The following is a 23,815-nucleotide window of genomic DNA, read 5'->3' on the forward strand; positions in this document are numbered from 1 at the left end:
GTCGTTTGACCTACAGCAATCTGCGGTGACTGCAGTGATATTTAATAGTTTTTTGACATTTCAATGGTGCTTTTCATAAGATTCTCAAAGCTTGTCAAAAACAGAAAAACAATTCATCATGAGTAGCCTAGCAGTAGTTGGGTCAACCAATAGAGGCCAAGTCTGAGTGCATCCTCCCAAAGATGGAGGGGGACAGTTCATGTCTTGATCAGAGGAAGATGGTCAGGTAGAGGATGGATGAAGAGTCTGGTGAGGATTTTGTTGAGGTCTACTCGGGGAACCAGCCTGGAGTTGTGTAGTTACTGGACTTCTCCTTCACAATGTGTAACACCCACTTGGGTGATGTCTCAGCAGCTCTGGGCCCCAGAAGCTCACTACACACAGTTCAGAGTAGTAGCCAGTCATCCTCACGATGAGCCCCCTGCCTCCATACTGCATTCCTTTTACTGCATCTGCCATGCCTCTTAAGCTTCAGGTGTCTCTTCAATTGAATTGTTGGTCAGGAACTAGCAGGCAGAGGAAACAAAGCTGGTACCGTGTCCAAATGCGTCATTCAAACAAAAACAATTAGCTAGCCAAGCCAGTGTTGACCTGCCAGTCAATCTGCACATTCTGGCAAACAAAAACCAGAAATATTATAATAAATAAAATGGCTGATAAAAAACATTTACCAGTAATTAAATGTGGACACCTGCTAGTATGAAGTAAAAGGGTCTGAATACTTATGTAAGTATGTTTTATTTTTTATTGATTTAAAAAAAAGTTTGTTTAATTTAACCTTTCTATTTAACGAGGCAAGTCTGTCAAGAACATTCTTATTTACAATGACGGCCTAGGAACAGTGGGTTAACTCATGTTCAGGGGCAGAATGACAGATTTTTACCTAGTCAGCTTGGGATTCGATCTAGCAACCTTTCGGTCACTGGTCCAACACTCAACACTAGGCTACCTGCCGCACCATATAAATGTCCAAGCATTTCTAAAAACTGTGTTCGCTTTGTCATTATGGGGTATTGTGTTTAGATCGAGTACCCTTTTTTGTATTTAATCCATTTTAGAATAAAGCTTTTAATGTAACAATGTGGAAAAGGTCTGAATACTTTCTGCATGCACTGTATGTGACCCGAAATTGGGAAGTAATTCTGCTTTGAAAGTTGATAAATTTGTGACCCCACTTTTGAGAAAAATGGCCCTTGAATGTTTTGGTACATCTACTGGAGACCTCTTCGTCTACACCCATTCAGCATCCTTCACGCCCTCATAAGCTTTAGCCCCACCCATCTCTTTAAGGATTCACATGAGGCCATGTGCCAAACCGAGTTAAGTAGTGTAGTAAAAACCCAAAGATTTCAAGACTAAAAGTAGTAGTCTACAATAAGGAAACTCCAGATCATTTTTTTTTTTTTATCTTGGCCTATATCCTAATCTGACTTTGGTGCAGGTCATGTTCTTCCCATTATCTCATTAGTCTCTGGGAAACACACCCCATATCAAGGTTTATTTGTCACATGCACTGGATACAGAAGGTTATTTGCATAGTAGCAATATCAAAAAACAAAGTGTCCAGATGCAAATATTTTATAATTATTAGGTGTTGCTTACCCTACACACGTGTAAATTGTACACATGTTACTTAAATAATGGCCATACACACCTGTCTAACTTGATGGGTCATCTGGAATCTTGCTAGCTACAATGAACAGGCATAATCCCAACTCCCTACCAATAAATATTTTCATAGCTGTAGTATGACTCTGCAAGTAGCTGAAGCGAGCCAACTAAACTCAGCAAAAAAAATCCCTTTTTCAGGACTCTGACTTTACAAAAGATATTTTACAAATTATCTTTGAAATGGTTTAAACACTGTTTCCCATGCTTGTTCAATGAACCATAAACAATTAATGAACATGCACCTGTGGAACGGTCGTTAACTTGTTACGGCTGAAATGCCATTAACCGGATCGATTTGACAACAGCCAGTGAAAGTGCAGGGCGCCAAATTCAAACAGAAACCTCATAATTAAAATTCCTCAAACATACAAGTATTTTACACCATTTTAAAGATCAACTTGTTGTTAATCCCACCACAGTGTCCGATTTTCAAAAATGCTTTACAGCGAAAGCACACCAAACAATTGTTAGGTCACCGCCTAGTCACAGAAAAACACAGCCATTTTTCCAGCCAAAGAGAGGAGTCGCAAAAAGCAGAAATGGAAAAAATTCATCACTAACCTTTGATCTTCATCAGATGACACTCCTAGGACTTCATGTTCATGTTACACAATACATGTATGTTTAAATAAAGTTCATATTTATATCCAAAAATCTCAGTTTACATTGGCGTGTTATGTTCAGTATTCAAAAACATCCAGTGATTTTGCAGAGAGCCACATCAATTTACAGAAATACTTATAATAAGCATTGATAAAAGATACAACTGTAATGCATGGAATTTTAGATCCACTTCTCCTTAATGCAACCGCTGTGTCAGATTTAAAAAAAAACTTTACTGAAAAAGCACACCATGCAATAATCTGAATACAGCGCTCAGACAAAACAACCCAAACAGATACCCGCCATGTTGTGGAGTCAACATAGCATTATAAATATTCACTTACCTTTGATCTTCATCAGGATGCACTCCCAGGAATTTCAGTTCCACAAATGTTTGTTTTGTTTGATAAAGTCCATAATTTATGTCCAACAACCTCAAATCCCAAAAAATCCAAACTCGCGAGGTGCGGGCAAGTCCAGGCGAAAGTTCAGACAAAAGTCATATTACAGTTCGTAGAAACATGTCAAACGATGTGTAGAATCAATCTTGAGGATGTTTTTAACAAATCTTCAATAATGTTTCAAACTGAGAATTCCTTTGTAGAAATGCAATGGAATGCAGCTAACTCACATGAGCGCGTGTGATCAGCTCATGGCACTCTGCCAGACCCCTGACTCAATCGGCTCTCATTCCCCCCTCCTTCACAGTAGAAGCCTCAAACAAAGCTCTAAAGACTGTTGGCATCTAGTGGAAGCCGTAGGAAGTGCAATTTGACCCCATAGACTGTATATTGGATAGGTAAAGACTTGAAAACCTATAAACCTCAGATTTCCCACTTCCTGGTTGGATTTTTTTCTCAGGTTTTTGCCTGCCATATGAGTTCTGTTATACTCAGACATCATTCAAACAGTTGTAGAAAACACTGACATTTCTATCTAAATCTATTAATTATATGCATATCTTAGCTTCTGGGCCTGAGTAGCAGACAGTTTACTCTGGGCATGCTTTTCATCCAAGCTACTCAATACTGCCCCCCAGCCATAAGAAGTTAAGACACTAACAGCTTACAGCAGGTAGGCAATTAAGGTGACTGTTAGGCCTCTAGTCTCCTTAATTTTCATTTCTACTGACTCTGGAAAAACACCAAAAGAAAGATGCCCAGGGTCCCTGCTCATCTGCATGAACGTGCCTTAGGCATGCTGCAAGGAGGCATGAGGACTGCAGATGTGGCCAGGGTAATAAATTGCAATATCTGTACTGTGAGACGCCTAAGACCGAGCTACAGGGAGATAGGATGGACAGCTGATTGTCCTCGCAGTGGTAGAGCACGTGTAACACCTGCACAGGATCGGTAAATCTGAACGTCACACCTCCGGGGCAGGTACAGGATGGCAACAACTGCCCGAGTTACACCAGGAACGTACAATCCCTCCATCGGTGCTCAGACTGTCCGCAATAGGCTGAGGCTGGACTGAGGGCTTGTAGGCCTGTTGTCTGGTGAGGACCTGCCTTACGTCACCGGCAACAACGTTGCCTATGGGCACAAACCCACCATCGCTGGTCCAGACGGGACTGGCAAAAAGTACTCTTCACTGGCGCGTTGCTGTTTTGTCTCACCAGGGGTGATGGTCGGATTCACGTTTATTGTCGACGGTTGTAGCTACATCTTGTTTGGCCAGCATTGTCAAATCACTCCGGTTCACACCGACTGTGGTGTGTGTGTGCGCGCGATAAATAGCCCATCACAACTTCCAACTGATCTGTTGATGGCGCCTGCTAAGTTCAGGCCATCAATGTTAAGAAAAGTAGCAACATTTTTGCTGTTCTCGATGGCTAAAGTTATTTCTTTCAAAAACCCTGCAATAGAAATGACTGTCAACACATGCTGAGCAGCTCACGTTATACACAGAAGCATGCTATATGGCAGACCTATCCAAATTCATATTCTGTCATGTCCAGCCCATCCATTATCTCAGCCAATCATAGCTAGTGGGAAGGTTTTTGTATTTTTCCATGTCTAAACCAACTTGGCTTGTAGTTAAAGAAAATATTCGTATTTATGGATGGAATACAAGTTTGTTATTAAGGCACATGAGGGTTCACATGCATTTTGATAAGTATAAAACATCATCTAATGCCTATCTTGTGAAGTAATGATGTGCGACAGGTCCAGCTTCCTGAGACGGGTCACATATTTACAGGAGCTCTCATCTTAGGTTGCTACTAAGGTGCCTTGGCCACTACATAATTAGTGCTATTGCTACTATGGGGTGTCATTTATAGATGTCTGTGTCAAAGGAAAATCTCTCAACTATCTGAACATTATTGAATCCGTAGTGCGTGTTATCTCAATGATATTACAAGATGGTGAAATTTACTATTTTCCTTTTGGTGTGAAAGGGAAATGTGATCCCACACTGTCTTTTGCTTCCATCGCCCCCTGCAGGATCAGTACGGCAACTACGTCATCCAGCACGTCCTGGAGCACGGCAGACCAGAAGACAAGAGCAAGATCGTGGCAGAGGTCCGCGGGAAGGTGCTCCTCCTGAGCCAGCACAAATTTGCGAGGTATGGCAACACAAATCCACCCCTTTTTTTTCTCTTTTTTATTTTTTTTATTTTTTTTTTTAGAGCTGGTGAGAGTGAGACATGTGAAGACGTGCTTTCCAGTTATACCATTCCAATGAGGCCCACCTCCAATTTTAAAGTGACCCTAGCCTCCACTGAGTGAGACGAATTACGTTCATGGGTGGTTTTCCAATGAAGATTTTCCCCGGACTTTCAATGGAGATGCCCCATTGAGTTAAGCCGGGCGGACATTACAAGTTTTCTTTTTTTTGCCCGATCTACGGGCTTCCGATCAGCTCCCGGCGCATTTTTTAAAAAATCTGAGCAAACCCGACGTAAAACTTAATGACACAACCCATAACGTGTAGCACTTACCCGATTTTGCGGTTGATGGCTGGATCCGGGCGTCCTGATTTTCAAACATATTGAATATATTCGGCCATTATTGCCAAGTGTGAGCAGTGCTCAGAGCAGATGCGAGCATGTCTCACCGTCAGCCAATCAGCTACTCAGAACTAATATAAAGATTCTGGCCGATGCTATAAGGTCCCCCACATGTTAGCCGAATAGGTATAAGCATTTCTTTTTTCCCATGTCCAACATATAACCTAAACAGCAATAAGTAAAGCTGTGCCGTGTTCGTAAGCCACTGACAGAATAAGGGAATATGCAAAGTGTTATGTATGTGGCTATATGAGAAGTGTATGACAAGGGTAACGTGCAATGCGTTATGTTGATTGTCTTTTGTGTACAGCAGTACTGTGTGTCTAAGACAATTTTTCCCATGGAACATTGAAGTTCATCTTACCTCAAGTTAATCTCTCACTCACAAAAAAAGATGGGCTAGGTTACAAGTCGCATTTAAACCTGTTCTTACCCCAAACTCTTTCTGCAAAATCGTTAATCCATATTGTCCTCTTTTCCAGTACCAGTCACGTTCCCAAATTTGCAGCTTTCTTAATTTTGTATTTAGCTTTTTCTGAGCAACACAATCAGTGATGTAGTGCTATATTTTTAAGGACAGAACTGCATTTTTATTTCAAATGTATTGTCATTTTTCAATTAAAGTTGTTACCAAAATGAAAACTATTGAACTATATAATTTTACAATATACATTGCCTGCAATGTATCACCAAAATATAATAACTGCCTATTCCTACACATGGCTCAAATACATTGTTCTATTTTTAAAATCCTCAAACACCAAATTAGGCCTACCTTTATAAAAAATGATATACTGTCAATCATGAATGATAATTCTTCACATTTAACAGGTGCAGTGTCCATGCTGCAACTGCATGCTGACTATTTGATCCCAATCAGTTTCATGGGAATTTGAATTTCTATCTTCTTCTTGAATGATGTAGGCCAAAATTTTGCTTAGCGCCCCCAAAAGGCTAGGGCCGGCTCTGACTGCATGGGTCTGTATACACTCATCTCAGCCAATCATGGCTAGTGGGAAGGTTGCTGTCTTTTTCCGTGGCTAAACCAACTAGGCTCGTAATTTAACAATTTTATTCATATTTACAGATGGCATACACGTTTGTTATTAGGGCACATGAAAGTTCACGTTCCAAAAGGCATTTCGGCCAACAAATCCTTTTTTTATTTTTTTATGGTTCAAATGGCTTTTCTGTGAAGTAGTGATGCGCGACATACACCTAGTTTCCTGAAAATAGTCACGTTCCAGCCTTTAGCTTTTTAATTAAGGACTAGGCTGACTTTGTGTTCAGGACACCGCCCCGTATAGTTTGTTTTTAACTGAGCCCACGTCTCTCCCTAAGTAACGTGGTGGAGAAGTGTGTGATCCACTCATCCCGTGCCGAGCGGGCCCTGCTGATTGACGAGGTGTGCTGCCAGAAGGACGGCCCCCACAGCGCCCTCTACACAATGATGAAGGATCAGTACGCCAACTACGTGGTGCAGAGGATGATCGACATGGCCGAGCCCGCCCAGCGCAAAATCATCATGCACAAGGTGGGTTGACATATACCATCTAGTGATTTCACTGTAAACATTTTGCTACATTAACAGCTATTTCTCATTGGAGAAGTTCAGGTTAGTCCCTCCCTGTTTCGGCCTGTTTGGTTCCTTCTGAGTACACCCCGCGTTTCCCATTGTTTGTTAATTCAGATCCGTTTAATTTAGGCCAGGTTCATGTATTGCCGTAAAGCCAAAGGTTGGTGGTACTTTTGGTACAGTATTTCTAGTAATCCAAATTCTAATTGTTACCCATGGCAGTCTCCTTTCCATGTGGTGTGAAAAGTATTTTACACTGAACAAAAATATAAACGCAACATGCAATGATTTTACTGAGTTACAGTTCATATAAGGAAACCAGTCAATTGAAGTAAATTCATTAGGCCTTAATCTATGGATTTCACATGACTGGGAATAGAGATGTACAGTTGAAGTAGGAAGATTGCATACACTTAGGTTGGCGTTATTAAAACTTGTTTTTCAACCACTCCACAAATTTCTTGTTAACAAACTATAGTTTTGGCAACTCGGTGAGGACATCTACTTTGTGCATGACACAAATGATTTTTTCAACAATTGTTTACAGATTGATTAATTTATAATTCACTGTATCACAATTCCAGTGGGTTAGAAGTTTACATACACTAAGTTGACTGTGCCTTTAACCAGTTATTTCATTATTGGATTAAAAAACGTGCCCGTTTTAAGCGCAATATTTTGTCACAAAAAGATGCTCGGCTATGCATATAATTGACAGCTTTGGAAAGAAAACAGTCTGACGTTTCCAAAACTGCAAAGATATTATCTGTGAGTGCCACAGAACTCATGCTACAGGCGAAACCAAGATGAAACTTCAAACAGGAAATGAGCAGAATTTCTGAGGCTCTGTTTTCCATTGTCTCCTTATATGGCTGTGAATGCACCAGGAACGAGCCTGCCCTTTCTGTCGTTTCTTCAAGATGTCTGCAGCATTGTGACGCATTTGTAGGCATATCATTGGAAGATTGGCCATAAGAGACTACATTTTCCAGTGGTCCGCCCGGTGTCCTTTGTCTAAATTGGTGCGTAATCTTCAGCTGCGGCCATTTTCTCCTGGGATTCAGAACAGAAAGCACACTTCCATGAACGATATATCATCGAAGAGATATGTGAAAAACACCTTGAGGATTGGTTCTAAACAACGTTTGCCATGTTTCAGTCGATATTATGGAGTTAATTTGGAAAAAAGTTTGGCGTTTTGATGACTGGATTTTCGTTTTTTTTTTTGGTAGCCAAACGTGACGCACCAAATGGAGCGATTTCTCCTAAACAAATAATCTTTCAGGAAAAACTGAACATTTGCTATGTAACAGAGTCTCCTCATTGAAAACATCTGAAGTTCTTCAAAGGTAAATTATTTTATTTGAATGCTTTTCTGGTTTTTGTGAAAATGTTGCCTGCTGAATGCTAACGCTAAATGCTACGCTAGCTAGCTACTGTTACACAAATGATTGTTTTCCTATGGTTGAGAAGCATATTTGGAAAATCTGAGATGACAGTGTTAACAAAAGGCTAAGCTTGAGAGCTAGCATATTTATTTCATTTAATTTGCGATTTTCATGAATAGTTAACGTTGCGTTATGGTAATGAGCTTGAGGCTGTATTCACGATCCCGGATCCGGGATGGCTAAGTGCTAGAGGTTAAACATCTTGGGAAATTTCAGAAAATGTCATAGCCTATCAGAAGCTTCTAAAGCCAATTGATGTCAATTGGCAGTGCACCTGTAGATGTATTTCAATGCCTACCTTCAAACTCAGTGCCTCTGTCTGACATCTTGGGGAAATCAAAAATCAACCAATACCTCAATTTCTTTTAGACCTCCAAGTCTGGTTCATTCTTGGGACCAATTTCCAAATGCCTGAAGGTACCATGTTCATCTGTACAAACAATAGTATGCAAGTATAAACACCATGGGACCACGCAGCCATCATACTGCTCTGGAAGGAGACACGTTCTGTCTCCTTGAGATGAACATACTTTAGTGCGAAAAGTGGAAATCAATCCCAGAACAACAGCAAAGGACCTTGTGAAGATGCTGGAAGAAACGGGTACAAAAGCATCTATACCCACAGTAAAACAAGTCCTATATGGACATAACCTGAGGCCGCTCAACAAGGAAGGAGTCACTGCTCCAAAACCACCACAAAAAGCCAGACTGTTTGCAACTGCACAAAGATACTTTTTGGAGAGATGTCCTATGGTCTGATGAAACAGAAATAGAGCTGTTTGGCCATAATGACCATCGTTATGTTTGGAGGAAAAATGGGGAGGCTTGCGAGCTGAAGAACTCCATCCCAACTGTGAAGCACGGGGGTGGCATCATGTTGTGGGGGTGCTTTGCTGCAGGAGGGCCTGGTGCACTTCACAAAATAAATGATGGCATCATGAGGCAGGAAGATTGTGGATATATTGAAGCAACATCTCCAGACATCAGTCAGGAAGTTAAAGCTTGGTTGCAAATGGGTCTTCCAAATGGACAATGACCCCAAGCATACTTCCAAATTTGTGGCAAAATGGCTTAAGGACAACAAAGTCAAGGTATTGGAGTGGCCATCACAAAGCCCTGACCTCAATCCCATAGAACATTTGTGGGCAGAACTGAAAAGGCGTGTGCGAGCAAGGAGGCCTTCAAACCTGAGTGTTACATCAGCTCTGTCAGGAGGAATGGGCCAAAATTCACCCAACTTATTGTGGGAAGCTTGTGAAAGGCTACCAGAAACGTTTGCCCCAAGTTAATACATTTAATGGCAATGCTACCAAATACTAATTGAGTGCATGTGAACTTTTTACCCACTGGGAATGTTATGAAAAAAATAAAAGCCTAAATAAATCTTAAAATAGTGGTGATACTGACCCAAGACTGGGAATCTTTACTAGGATTAAATGTCAGGAATTATGAGACTTTAAATGTATTTGGCTAAGGGGCATGTAAACTTCTGACTTCATTCAACTGTACATCTGGTCACAGATACTTCTGGTCATGTAGTGTATGTGGACACCTGCTCGTCGAACATTTAATTCCAAAATCATAGATATTAATATGGAGTTGCCCCCCCCCCCCTGCTGCTGTAACAGCCTCCACTCTTCTGGGACAGCTTTCCACTAGATGTTGGAACGTTGCTGTGGGGACTTGCTTCCATTCAGCCACAAGCATTAATGAGTTCGGTACTGATGTTGGGCGATTACGCCTGGCTCGCATTCGAATTTATCCCAAAGGTGTGGTGTGGGGTTGAGGTCAAAGCTCTGTGCAGGCCAGACAAGTTCTTCAACACTAATCTCAAAAACACTTCCCCAAACTGTTGTCACAAAGATGGAAGCACAGAATTGTCTAGAATGTAATTTATTGTATGTTGTCACGTTAAGATTTTCCTTCACTGGAACTAAGGGGCTTAGCCCATACCATGAAAAACAGCCCCAAACCATTATTCTTCATCCACCAAACTTTACAGTTGGCACGATGCATTCGGACAGGTAGCGCTCTCCTGGCATCCGCCAAACCCAGATGTTTGTCGGATGGTGATGTGTGATTCATTACTCCAGAGAACGCATTTCCAGAGTTCAATGGCGACGAGCTTTATCCAACTACAGCTGCCGCTTGTCATTGCACGTGGTGATTTTAGGCTTGTGTTTGGCAATGGAACCCCATTTCATGAAGCCCCTAACAAACCAGTTATTGTGCTGACATTGCTTCCAGAGGCAGTTTGGAGTGTTGTAACCAAGGACAGACTGTCCCGTTCTGTGAGCTTGTGTGGCCTACCACTTCTCGGCTGACATGTTGCTCCTAGACTTTTTCACTTCACAATAACAGTACTTAGTTGATCAGGGCAGAAATTTTACTAACTGACTTGTTGGAAAGGTGGCGTCCTATGATGGTGACACGTTGAAATTTGACTGTGCTCTTCAGTAAGGCCAATGTTTGTCTATGGAGATAAAAATCAGGCAGACAGCCATGTTATACACCTGTAGGGCAACAGGTGTGGCTGAAATGGCAGAATACACTAATTTAAGGGGCGTTGAAGTAGAGGCTAGTGCTCTTGCTGGAATCCATGCAACCCTGAAAGTTGTGTGAGGAGGTAGCAGGGGGGAGGATTGCTAAACTCTAGAGTGAAATTCTCATGCTCCAAGGAGGGAACAAGGCACTCGCAGCCGAGGTAAAAAATTCACGATTCCAAAATGGATTGTCTCCTCACGGAAAACAGGATGATGAGGGAGTTGCTACTAGACATACAAAGTCGTAGCATGCGTGAAAATCTCATATTTTCTGGGATTCCTGAGGACGCATCCAATAATCCAGAGGGCGCGATCAGAGAATTCATGCATCCGCCTTGAAACTTCCTCTAGAGACTTAACAAGACCAAGGGTCCCTGACCGATCATCTCAAAATTTGAACAATACCAACAAAAGGAGCTGATCAAAAACAGGGGAAGGGAGCTTAAATGGACCAAATTCAGTGTCAATTACCAATTTCCACGAGATGAACGAACTTCATAAGAGGCTGTATCCTGTACAGAGGCAAGAGGGTGAGGGGTAAGTGTGCCTTTCTCATTGTGGATAAACTATTTTTATAGATCGACAGCTCCATAACACCATGGCTGTACTAAATTTTACATGGACTTCAGGTTACGAAAAAAATAAAGTATGGGAACTAAAAATATCTGAACACTATGAAGTGGATATGAACACACCATTACATGCTCGCTTACACATACTGACTTACACATACATACTTGATCTCGCTCTCTCGTCTTCTCGCCCTCTCTAGTCGAACTGTTCTGTAATTGAATGTTTCTTGTTGGTTTATGTCTGTCTACATGTTTGTTTACAACAAGCAAGGGGAAGATATCAGAATAGGGACATTAGGGAATAATAACATTGTACGGGATACGTTTGTATTGTAGTGAAGCCGTCTCTATAGTAATGCAAGGTCTCATGATCATGTGAAACGTCAATTGCTATGGAAATGCTGGGATGTGTTTTTCGATGATAAAGGTAATTATGATGCAACTATGATGGTGATATAGATTACAATTATCATCATGAATATTAAGGCTATACGCACTACATGTTACACACAGCCACTCAACCATGCAAATTGGCAGGGTTATTTATTTGGACATCACACATTAGTCTTACTCTTTTATACAGACATCGTACACACACTGACTAAATCACATCCAATGTCAGACACTCAACCTACTCAGATTTACTACACACATATCTTGTCTAAATGTTCGAACATCTGTGGCATTGGCTCACAGACTAGAATAAAACAAATATTGCTAAATTCTATATCTTGAATTCTAAATATCAGACATTTGAAAGCTCTAATTTTGACCGTCAATACCTCTGATGGCAGTATTTTTACAAGCACTAATTATGGTCAATTTAGACTGAGAATAGTATCTAGTTATGGTAAGGGGTGAAATAAGTATAGCCAGTTATAATTGTAATGGTTTAGCAGATTATTTAAAAAAATGGCTAAAAGGAATATAACATATACTGTTTACAGGAAACTCGCTCTACACCCTTAGATGAAGTTGCATGGAAAAGGGAATGGGGTGGTGAAATGATTTTGTCATGGACAAAATAACTCAAAAGGTGCGATTATTAATTAACAAAAATGTTGATCTGAATGATTTGTGAGGAAGGTGGACCTTTTTGAATATGAAAGTGGAGGCAACAAACTTACAGGCAACAAATGATCAAATCCTTATGGTGGGAGACTAAGTGTTAAGTACCTCAATGGACTGATTTATTTTAATCTACAAACTATCGTACACTGCCCTTAAAGAAATAAAAAAATATTATGGACACATTAGAAATAATGGATATTTGGATACTAAAAAACCCTGACCTAGTGAGCTATACATGGAGACTTAATCAAGCTAGTTGTTTTGACTACTTTCTTGTCTCACTCTTGCATCAGAGGTTAAAGTTTTAATAGGAGACCGAATGCGATCGGATCATCTAATTGGCCTTCACATAACTCCTATAGAATTTCCACGTGGACAGGGATATTGGAAATGTATTCAAAGCTTACTGGAGGACAACTTAGTTAAAAATAAGAAAATAATTTAACTTAATTTTTCTAGTATAATATAGATTCAGCAAATCCTCTTATTGTTTGAAGGTACATTTAAAGGTATCCCAGAGGTCATTCAATATTCATCAATAATAAGGCTGTTTCTGGCTAAAGAGACAGACCGGACTAACAAGGGAAATGCATAAACTAATAGTACAGGTAGATACAAAATAAGAGGAAAAACAAAGCACCTGAGGGACATATTGAAGACCGATCGAATGTAATCTATTACAAAAATAAAGCAAGCTGGATGGAATATGGAGAAAAATACACTCCATTCTTCCTGAGTCTGCAACACAGGAACGCTAACGCAAATCATTTGCAGAAACTTGTGGCGAAATCTGCACGGAGCCTTCACCGTGCACTGCCACTTTAAGAGAGCATGAGCAGTAAGGAAGGAGGAAATAAAGAGGGCTCATGGATTAGTAGCAACATTGTTGCGAAGCTTTAACATACAAACCAACAAACCATCGGACAGTCAGACAGTACACCTGCACGCCACAGCTACGATCTCTCTTCTTCTTTCTCTTCCCTCTATCGTTCCAGTGCTTTACCCTGCAACAGACTATTTTTCCAATGCACTTCCCATTGAAGTTCATTAGAGCTGGACTATTATTGCCCTGCCAGAAGTATTTGGACATTTTAGTTAGAAGGGAGGTTGCTTGCAAGTTGTGTATTGTTATGTGAACTGTATTGAGGTGTACTAATGACATGTGGCCGAGAAGATTGTGGGCATTTTTAAGGCCTTTGTTGTGTCTATGAACACCCCCCACATTCATACCCTCTGCACTCCTCCACTGGACGATAATACATATTATTGCAAATCCTCTGTTGACTGGGTTCTTTCTTATTATTATTGTATGAGGTATTCTTGTTGGGGTTACCCCTGTGCTGTGATGTGGGTTTTATATGGGGTGTATTCTTTTTTCTCTCCACTGGCTATCTGGTAAACAGGATACACTCTAGGCAGTATCTTCTGCTGATGTGTATGGGTCTGGTAGTGGTACTCTCTATTCTACTCTTTTCCTTTCGGCATGGTTAATACCTGCCTGGCGCCCGAACAAAATCATTCTTTACCCCTCTCTAATAAATACCGCTACAAACTCATTACTGAAGACGGAGTCATTTATGATTCTCCAAATTATATTTTAAAAGAGGAAGCTAAATATTTTAAGCAGATGTTCTTTTCCCTCTCATCCTCTCCCACTGAATGCTAAGGAATGATCATCCTCTCACTGATTACGGTAAGGAATTATTTCCAAATAATACAAAAAATTAACAAATATATACAGAGATCAGTGCGAAGGCCAAATTATAACTTTTTGAGGCTATTAAATCCTTTCAGCCTGGAAAAACCCCTGGGCTTGATAGCCTTTTGATGTACTAAAAGCTCCATTGTTTTAACTACTCCTATAGAAATGGTAGTCTGCCAGGTACTCAGCAGGAAGGTCTGATTTCACTATTATTAAAACAAGACCCAGATAGACAGGATCTTTATACTTGCTATCTAAGAAACTGGAGGCCCCTTACACTTCAATGTTGTGATGCAAAAATACTAGCAAAATGCATTGCACTTACCTGGTTTTACCAGGTATTGTTCATCCTGATCACAGGTTGTTTTTACATGGACGATACATTGGAGATAATGTACTACAAATACTAGCAATAATAGAACATCATGAAACATCTAAGAAGCCAGAAATTGTATTTATAGTGGATTTTGAAAAGGCATTTGATAAAGTAACACTGGATTTATTTATAAATGCCTGGATTTTTTCAATTTCGGTGATTCTCTTTTATAAAATGGGTAAAAGTAATGCATAGCTACCCCAGGTGTAAAATAGCAAATGGCTACTTCTGAGTTTTGAATTGTCAAGAGGAGTTCAACAAGGGTGTCCGCTGTCACTATCTATTTGTTATGGTCATCAAAATGCTAGCTATTAAAATGAGATCCAATAACATTAGATTAGAAATCCAAGGCAGAAAAACAAAGGTCTGTGTATCCCGATGACTCAAGTTTCATATTAAGTCCACAAGCTAGATCCCTGCAATGTCTCATTGAAGATCTAGATAACATTTCTGGCCTCTGGACTAAAACCTAATTATGATAAGTATACCATATTATGTATTGGATCTTTAAAAAATACAACTTTTACATTACCCTGCAGTTTACCTATAAAATGGGCTGACGTTGAAGTAGACTAACTTTGTCTTCATATCACAAAGATATAAACTCTCCACAATGAATTTTAATAGAACATTTGTAAAAATAGACAAGATCTTGCAACCAAGGAGAGGGAAATGCCTGTCTACTTATGGAAAGAATTCCCTGAATATCTCCGTTTGCTCACTGATGGCGCTGCCTACTCCTGATTTTTTTTATTTAAAAAAAAATATCATATGAGCAACATGTTTTATCTGGGATGCTAAACTAGACAAAATAAAACGTGCCTATCTATAAAATTAATATGAATTGGGTGGGTTGAGACCTCTCTAAAAGCTTCACTTATTCAAAAGTTTCAAAATAGAAGGCACTTCCTCTTTGGATTTTCCTCAGGTTTTTGCCTGCAATATCAGTTCTGTTATACTCTCAGACAATATTTTGACAGTTTTGGAAACTTTAGTGTTTTCTATCCTGACAATTATATGCATATTCTAGATTCTGGGCCTGAGAAATAGGCAGTTTCATTTGGGTACGTTTTTCAACCAAACATCAAAATACTGCCCCCTACACTCAAGAGGTTAATGGAATTAATGTTATTTTTTAATTGCGTGGGAGGGGTCACAGATGTTTGAGGGGCAGCTATTGGGGAACTGTGGTGGGGGGGGGTTCTTGGGGTGTCCCTGTTTTTGGCCTAGTTTTTGGCCTCAACATGCCCTTGAGCAGGGCATTCACCCTGCATACTTCTTTGTCGCTCTGAAGGAGAGTCTGTTGGATGAGTGGTGTAGTTGTTGGATGAGTGGTGTAGTTGTTGAGTGGCTTCACTGCAAGTATATTTTATGTTTTGGCAAAAAAATGTAATTACAAAAATAACTGGCATTTTCAGCTTCCAGGAATTGTTTACAGACATGCGACATGGGGCTGTGCATTATTAGATGATGGAGGCGGATGAATGGCACGACAATGGGCTTCAGGATTTATCACGGTATCTCTGTGCATTCAAATTGCCATTCATAAAATGCAATTGTTTTCGTTGTCCACAACTTATGCCTGCCCATAACATAACCACACCGCCACCATGGGGCACTCTGTTCACCACGTTGACGTCAACAAACCGCTTTGCCTGTACATTTGAAACCAAGATTCAGACGTGACGAGCACACTTCTCCAATGGCCGTCGAAGTTGAGCATTTTCCCACTGAAATCTGTTACGACACCAAACTGCAGTCAGGTCAAGACCCTGGTGAGGACGACTAGCACACAGATCAGCTTCCCTGAGATTGTCCGTGCAAACGGTCAAACATTCTTCAGTTGTGCAAACCCAGTTTCATCAGCTGTCTGGGTAGCTGGTCTCAGACGATCCCGCAGGTGAATAAGCCCGATGGGAAGGTCCTGGGCTGGTGTATAAACGCAACGTGTGAAGTGTGGGTCCCATGTTTCATGAGCTGAAATATTGGATCCCATCAATTTTCCGTTGGCATAAAAAGCTTCTTTCTCTAAAATTGTGTACAAATTTGTTTACATATCTTTTAGTGAGCATTTCTCTTTTGTCAAGATAATCCACCCACCTGACAGGTGTCATATCAAGAAGCTGATTAAAACCTCTCTGGGATATGTGGGACGGTAGCGTCCCACCTCGCCAAAAGCCAGTGAAATTGCATGGCGCCAAATTCAAAACAACAAATCTCATAATTACAATTCCTCAAACATACAAGTATTATACACCATTTTAAAGAGACACCACTTGTAAATCCAGCCACAGTGTCCGATTTTTCAAATAGGCAAATAAGCACACCAAACGATTTAGGTCAGCACCTAGTCACAGAAAACCATACAGCCATTTTCCAGAAAAGAAACTTTTCCAGAAATAAACTTAACTTAATCACTAACCTTTGATCTTCATCAGATGGCACTCACAGGACTTCATGTTACACAGTAAATGTGTGTTTTGTTCAATGAAGTTGATCTTTATGGCCAAAAACCTCTTGAAATTGGTATGTTATGATCAGAAATGCATTGTCTCAAACAAACATCCGGTGAAAGTGCAGAGAGCCACATCAAATAACATAAATACTCATAATAAACATTGATAAAAGATACAAGTGTTATGCATGGAAATATAGATAAACTTAATGCAACCGCCGTGTCAGATTTCAAAAAGGCTTTACGGTGAAAGCGCACCTTACGATTGTTTGGTCAGTGCTAGTCACAGAAAAACATCCAGCCATTTTCCAAAGAAGGAGAGGTGTCAGAAATAGCGTTGTAAATATTCACTTACCTTTGATGATCTTGATCGGAATGCACTCCCAGGAATCCCAGATCCACAAATTTTTGTTTGATAAAGTCCATTTATGTCCAAATACCTCCTTTTTGTTCACGTTTAGCCCAGTAAACCAAATGCAAAATGCGCGATCACTTGTTCAGACGAAATGTCAAAAAAGTTATATTACAGTTCGTAGAAACATGTCAAACAATGTATAGAATCAATCTTTAGGATGTTTTTATCATCAATCTTCAATAATGTTCCAACCGGAGAATTCCATTGTCTTTAGAAATGCAATGGAACGCAGCTACCTCTCACAGGCGCACGCATGATCAGCTCATGGCATTCTGCCAGACACCTTAGTCAAACAGCTCTCATTCTCTCCTCAACAGTGGAAGCCTGAAACAAGGTTCTAAAGACTGTTGACATCTAGTAGAAGCCTTAGGAAGTGCAATATGACCCCATAGACACTGTATATTCGATAGGCAATGACTTGAAAAGGTCATTTCTCAGGTTTTTGCCTGCCATATGAGTTCTGTTATACTCAGACATCAAACAGTTTTAGAAACTTTAGTGTTTTCTATCCAAATTTTTGAATGCACTGAGTTGTCTGTCTGCACTACTGGCACACAACTCGACACACCCATGCATACCCCACAAGACATGTCACGAGGTCTCTTCACAGTCCCCAAGTCCAGAACAGACAATGGGAGGCGAACGGTACTACACAGAGCCATGACTACATGTAACTCTATTCCACATCAAGTAACTGATTCAAGCAGTACAATTAGATAAACAAATCTGAATGCACCTTATGTAACAATGGGGACTGAAACACACACATGCATACATACGCACTACACGCACATATACATGGATTTTGTATTGTAGATATGTGGTATTGCTTGAGTAGGGGCATGAGGGCACACTCTGCGTTGTAATGCTTTAATTTTGCTGGACCCTAGGAATAGTAGGCAGCAGCTAATGGCTGCGCCCCGGCCCAGTCAGTTGAAATCTGTAGATTACGGCCTAATTTATTTAAATTGACTGAGTTCCTTGTGAACTGTAACTAAAAAAAAATGCATGTTGAGTTTATATTTTTATGTATACACAACCTTTTGCTGTTGTAAAGCACTGAGTCGAATCAATACAAATGTTGACACGGACATCGGGTGGCGACATTACAAACTGCTTTTCACTGCAAAGTTTAATTCCTTCAGCCTATGTTTATTAGTGTACTTGTGGTGCCTCAGCACAAACACTTCTGCATTCTTAACCACCGATATAGATAGCCTTCTTAGATTTGTCTAACTGAACAAGTGTTTTGTATTTTGGTGTTAATTGTGTAAACCTCAAGTTTACACAAATAATTTAGTGTCTGATTCTTTAAGCACAATAAGTTAGTTTTTTTATATTCCACAAAAAAATATATATATTGGTGTGTGTGTGTAGTAACTGGTGACTTTTGCCTCCCTAAAATCTGTAACAGACCTAAAAGTTCTACATCGGTTGGTTCAGTCCTAACACAAAACATTTGCTCCATTAATACATTACAATTTCACGTACAAATGTACATTGATCCTTCATTACAATACTCCATTGATAAGAATGTGTATCCACAGTCTGTTTTGTCCTGTTACGTGGATTGTTGGTGAGATTGACTTTTTCTGTCCAATTACTTTTTAATCTCTTGGAATCCTTCAAGGACAATGTTTAAGTGGGAGGCAGGTGGCTTAGTTCTTTAAAATCAAAACAAGAAGTACTTCTTTAAACCTGATTTGGCCAGTACCACTATAAATGTTAATGATTTCATCTTTGTTCTTCTCTACCCCAGATCCGACCCCACATCGCCACCCTGCGCAAATATACCTATGGCAAGCACATCCTGGCCAAGCTGGAGAAGTACTACATGAAGAGTGGCTCTGACCTGGGGCCCATTGGCGGGCCCACCAACGGCCTCATGTAGACCTATCCTCCCTCTCGTGTCCCTTGACTAAAGAGCAGAGTAGGAGCCCCCCCACCCCCTTTTTTCTAGTTCTATAAAGAGGCGCTCCATCAGAGCTGACCTTTGACATACCCTTTGTGTCCCCCATTTTGGGGGAATTACCCATAAAAAAAATTATTCAACTTCACCTAAGAAATGCTGTGACATCTGGGGGCAGGCAGACAGACTGACTGACTGTCTTGCAGGCAATCTCTTGCGGGTAAAGCACAACCCGCCCCCATTGTTTATGATGTAATAGATATAACTGGCTGGTTTTTGGTATATAATGTTGTACATTTTTGTTTTTTTACTTTGTAAATCCCTCTGTAGGGGAAAAAAAAGGAGAACCGCATTTGCTGAAAATGTACAATTCTTACAATTACACCAGCAAGTGACTTTATAAGGCCAAATTTGAGTGATCCTTTTAAACAATTTTCCATTTGTTTTTGTACCCAGACTTACTATCAGCTGTTCTAATTAAAAGCCATGTGTTTAAATATAATATACAAAATTATCTTTCTACTACCACACAATGATCCCAATGCAAAAAGCAGCTGATGGATCCATTTCTACTTATAGCACTGCATAGTATGGATAGATTATGAAACCCATCTTTCCCACCGGTTACTATGTCTTTCGTGCCAATGAGTTAGTCACCCATTGGTCTGTATTGGACCAACTAAAGTACTTTTGCTTTGGAGAGCTCTGTACTTACATTTTTTGGGGGGGGGGTGTCATCCAGTTGGCTGCTCGTGATTGTCTCGATTTTGTTGCCTCTGTTTTTTCGCAGACCGGGGTGTAACGCCTACTCTCCGTCTCGCGCTGTTGGCGAACAGCTTGCAGTTGGCTTGATTTGATTAGTCGGCTCCAGGTGATGATTGGCATCGTTACTAAACGGTGTACTTTGAGAAATGAGAACATGCGCTGTTGCATCTGTAGGCAGTGATTCCACTATACTCCACCTATACTGTCTTAAGCAACAACAAAAACATGTTTTGCCGCCCACTTAATGGCTACTTGGGGGCTACACCGGACACTGCTACGTAAGACGTTTATTCTTTTTCAGAAGCAAAGCATGAGGTCGGGTTGTATAGTGAAAGTTTAACCTGGTTGTAATATTTACATGGAATGACCGTAGTGGGGCTTTTTTGGGGGGCGGGGCAGGTTAAGCATAGGCATGCTGTGACAGGTTTTTATAACTTGGAATGATTTTTCTTTATCATGTTATGTGGGACATCTTATCGGTCTTGTAGTTTGAGATGAACACTGCCCTAGAAAAGGTATCTTTATGTACTGAATATTCATCTCTTGCATTGAAGTAGCTTAGCAAAAATGTATAGCATCTTTGTGTACGAGTAAATATTAAATTGTTGCTATTTTGGATAGGGGGCTTTGGCCTAATGAGGGCACCCTCACCACCTGCAGTTCAGAGCAGTAGGAAGACTTTATTGTTATTTTTAAGTGGCTCATTCCATGTGTGTGAAGTGGAGAATAGATTTGGGGATGAGCTGAGAAAAGGATCCTTGTTTATAGGATTGTGAGACCGTCATAGAGGTGGTTTTAATTTTGTTCATCTTTTTTTTTTTTTTTTTTTGCAGTCTGAATATGCAAGCGATTTGGGTAGTCTAAAAAGCTATACAACTCATCTGTAATACTAGTAGTATTGGCTTTTGTTTTTTGCTTCATATGAATAATTGTAGAATACATGTAGTATATGTGCAGTTAAGTGTAAGTTTATTAGTTGACAAAAAAAAGTATAGTTGTGATGTTTGACAGGCCTTGCTAAATTGGTAGTGATGCTTTTATTTCGTCTGTACAGTTGTACATTTGTAAACGTTGATGCTGTAAATGGGATGTCTTTTACACTTTGGGGGGGAAATTGCAAAAATGTGCATTTTGATGTGTGTATATTCATCACTCCTTTCCCCTAAAATATAATGTATACAGTTTTATTTGATCAATCGTTATTTTAAAACTATTTTTATGGCTTCACAATCTGACTTGGTTTTTGTTTTTAATCTGTTATGAAAAAGGTTGGCCTTGTTTTGTATGCGGAGCTGTATAACATCTCCTGTTGATATTGTCTTTCTGACATGTGACAGTTTAAAGGAACACCAATGCTCTGTACTTAAAATGAGGCTGCTTCTGGTCCTCTCTGCTACCATGGAAAACTTCACAGGATATGACAGAATTATTTTTGTACAGAAGAGGGCTGTATTTTGGAACAGCTACTACCTTGTAAGTGAAAGAAATGTAAGATATTGTCAATTATATAAATATGAACATATGAGTTTTGTCACACTGTCAAAGTCATGTACATTTTCAGGTGGCCTTATGTACATTTCCAGATGTTAGATGAAGAAAAAATACTCATTTTTTGGGGGGGAGCAGAATTGTGACTATGTATGATTAAACCGTTCTAACATTTGATAACTTCGTTCTGTGCCTTTCATTTCCATATCTTGTTTATGAAGTTGTTGTGCAAACTTGCAGTACATGAATTGGACTTGAAGTTGTTTTGAAATGAACCTGTTTTGAGCAGCAAATGCTGTTTGTCAGTCACCATTTAGCCTACTTCATTATCAATTGTTTTTATAAAGGAGTCTTAACGGGTTGCTGAGCGTTCACATTCGCCAGAACAGACTATTTTAATGTATAGCCTATATCTACAAGGAAGAAGAATAGTTGTCTGACTCTCACCCTGTGTCTATAACGGTGACATGATCACTGTACTACAGCTATTTTTTTTTATTTAACCATTAAACTAGGCAAGTCAGTGAAGAACAAATTCTTATTTTCAATGACTGCCTAGGAACAGTGGGTTAACTGCCTTGTTCAGGGGCAGAATGACAGATTTTGACCTTGTCAGGTCGGAGATTTGATTTTGCAACCTTTCGGTTACTAGGCCAATGCTCTAACCACTTGGCTACCTGCTGCCCCAAAATGGGGGGGGACCCCTTAATAGGGCTTTGGGCCTACTAGGGCTTTGGGCCATACTTTATGACCTTGGATCACATGATTTTTGTAAAGTTCATACAGTTGACATGTAGGTGAAGGTCAGACAATTTGTATTCCCATAATGCAACACACTTTGAAAGTAGGACTGGGAATTGCCAAGGACCTCACGATAAAATATCACAATACTTACATTGCCTTGCGAAAGTATTCGGCCCCCTTGAACTTTGCGACCTTTTGCCACATTTCAGGCTTCAAACATAAAGATATAAAACTGTATTTTTTTGTGAAGAATCAACAAGTGGGACACAATCATGAAGTGGAACGACATTTATTTGATATTTCAAACTTTTTTAACAAATCAAAAACTGAAAAATTGGGCGTGCAAAATTATTCAGCCCCTTTACTTTCAGTGCAGCAAACTCTCTCCAGAAGTTCAGTGAGGATCTCTGAATGCTCCAATGTTGACCTAAATGACTAATGATGATAAATACAATCCACCTGTGTGTAATCAAGTCTCCGTATAAATGCACCTGCACTGTGATAGTCTGAGGTCCGTTAAAAGCGCAGAGAGCATCATGAAGAACAAGGAACACACCAGGCAGGTCCGAGATACTGTTGTGAAGAAGTTTAAAGCCGGATTTGGATACAAAAAGATTTCCCAAGCTTTAAACATCCCAAGGAGCACTGTGCAAGCGATAATATTGAAATGGAAGGAGTATCAGACCACTGCAAATCTACCAAGACCTGGCCGTCCCTCTAAACTTTCAGCTCATACAAGGAGAAGACTGATCAGAGATGCAGCCAAGAGGCCCATGATCACTCTGGATGAACTGCAGAGATCTACAGCTGAGGTGGGAGACTCTGTCCATAGGGCAACAATCAGTCGTATATTGCACAAATCTGGCCTTTATGGAAGAGTGGCAAGAAGAAAGCCATTTCTTAAAGATATCCATAAAAAGTGTTGTTTAAAGTTTGCCACAAGCCACCTGGGAGACACACCAAACATGTGGAAGAAGGTGCTCTGGTCAGATGAAACCAAAATTGAACTTTTTGGCAACAATGCAAAACGTTATGTTTGGCGTAAAAGCAACACAGCTGAACACACCATCCCCACTGTCAAACATGGTGGTGGCAGCATCATGGTTTGGGCCTGCTTTTCTTCAGCAGGGACAGGGAAGATGGTTAAAATTGATGGGAAGATGGATGGAGCCAAATACAGGACCATTCTGCAAAAGACCTGAGACTGGGACGGAGATTTGTCTTCCAACAAGACAATGATCCAAAACATAAAGCAAAATCTACAATGGAATGGTTCAAAAATAAACATATCCAGGTGTTAGAATGGCCACGTCAAAGTCCAGACCTGAATCCAATCGAGAATCTGTGGAAAGAACTGAAAACTGCTGTTCACAAATGCTCTCCATCCAACCTCACTGAGCTCGAGCTGTTTTGCAAGGAGGAATGGGAAAAAAATGTCAGACTCTCGATGTGCAAAACTGATAG

General features: G+C 40.2%; 1 protein-coding gene across 14 annotated transcripts in view; it reads left to right on the forward strand.

Annotated features, from left to right (window-relative positions):
* LOC110522005 (pumilio homolog 2) overlaps positions 1-21,784 on the forward strand; it is a 54,257-nt gene extending 32,473 nt beyond the window's left edge. For all 14 annotated transcript variants that reach the window (XM_021600059.2, XM_021600063.2, XM_021600061.2 and 11 more), the window contains 3 exons: positions 4,722-4,843; positions 6,629-6,821; positions 19,205-21,784. In XM_021600059.2, the coding sequence (XP_021455734.2) occupies positions 4,722-4,843; positions 6,629-6,821; positions 19,205-19,336 (447 nt within the window). In that variant the 3' untranslated portion in view covers positions 19,337-21,784. The remainder of the gene's footprint in view (positions 1-4,721; positions 4,844-6,628; positions 6,822-19,204) is intronic.
* The last annotated feature ends 2,031 nt before the right edge of the window (positions 21,785-23,815 follow it).

This window comes from Oncorhynchus mykiss, chromosome 4, assembly GCF_013265735.2.
Source record: "Oncorhynchus mykiss isolate Arlee chromosome 4, USDA_OmykA_1.1, whole genome shotgun sequence".
Lineage (NCBI taxonomy): Eukaryota > Metazoa > Chordata > Actinopteri > Salmoniformes > Salmonidae > Oncorhynchus > Oncorhynchus mykiss.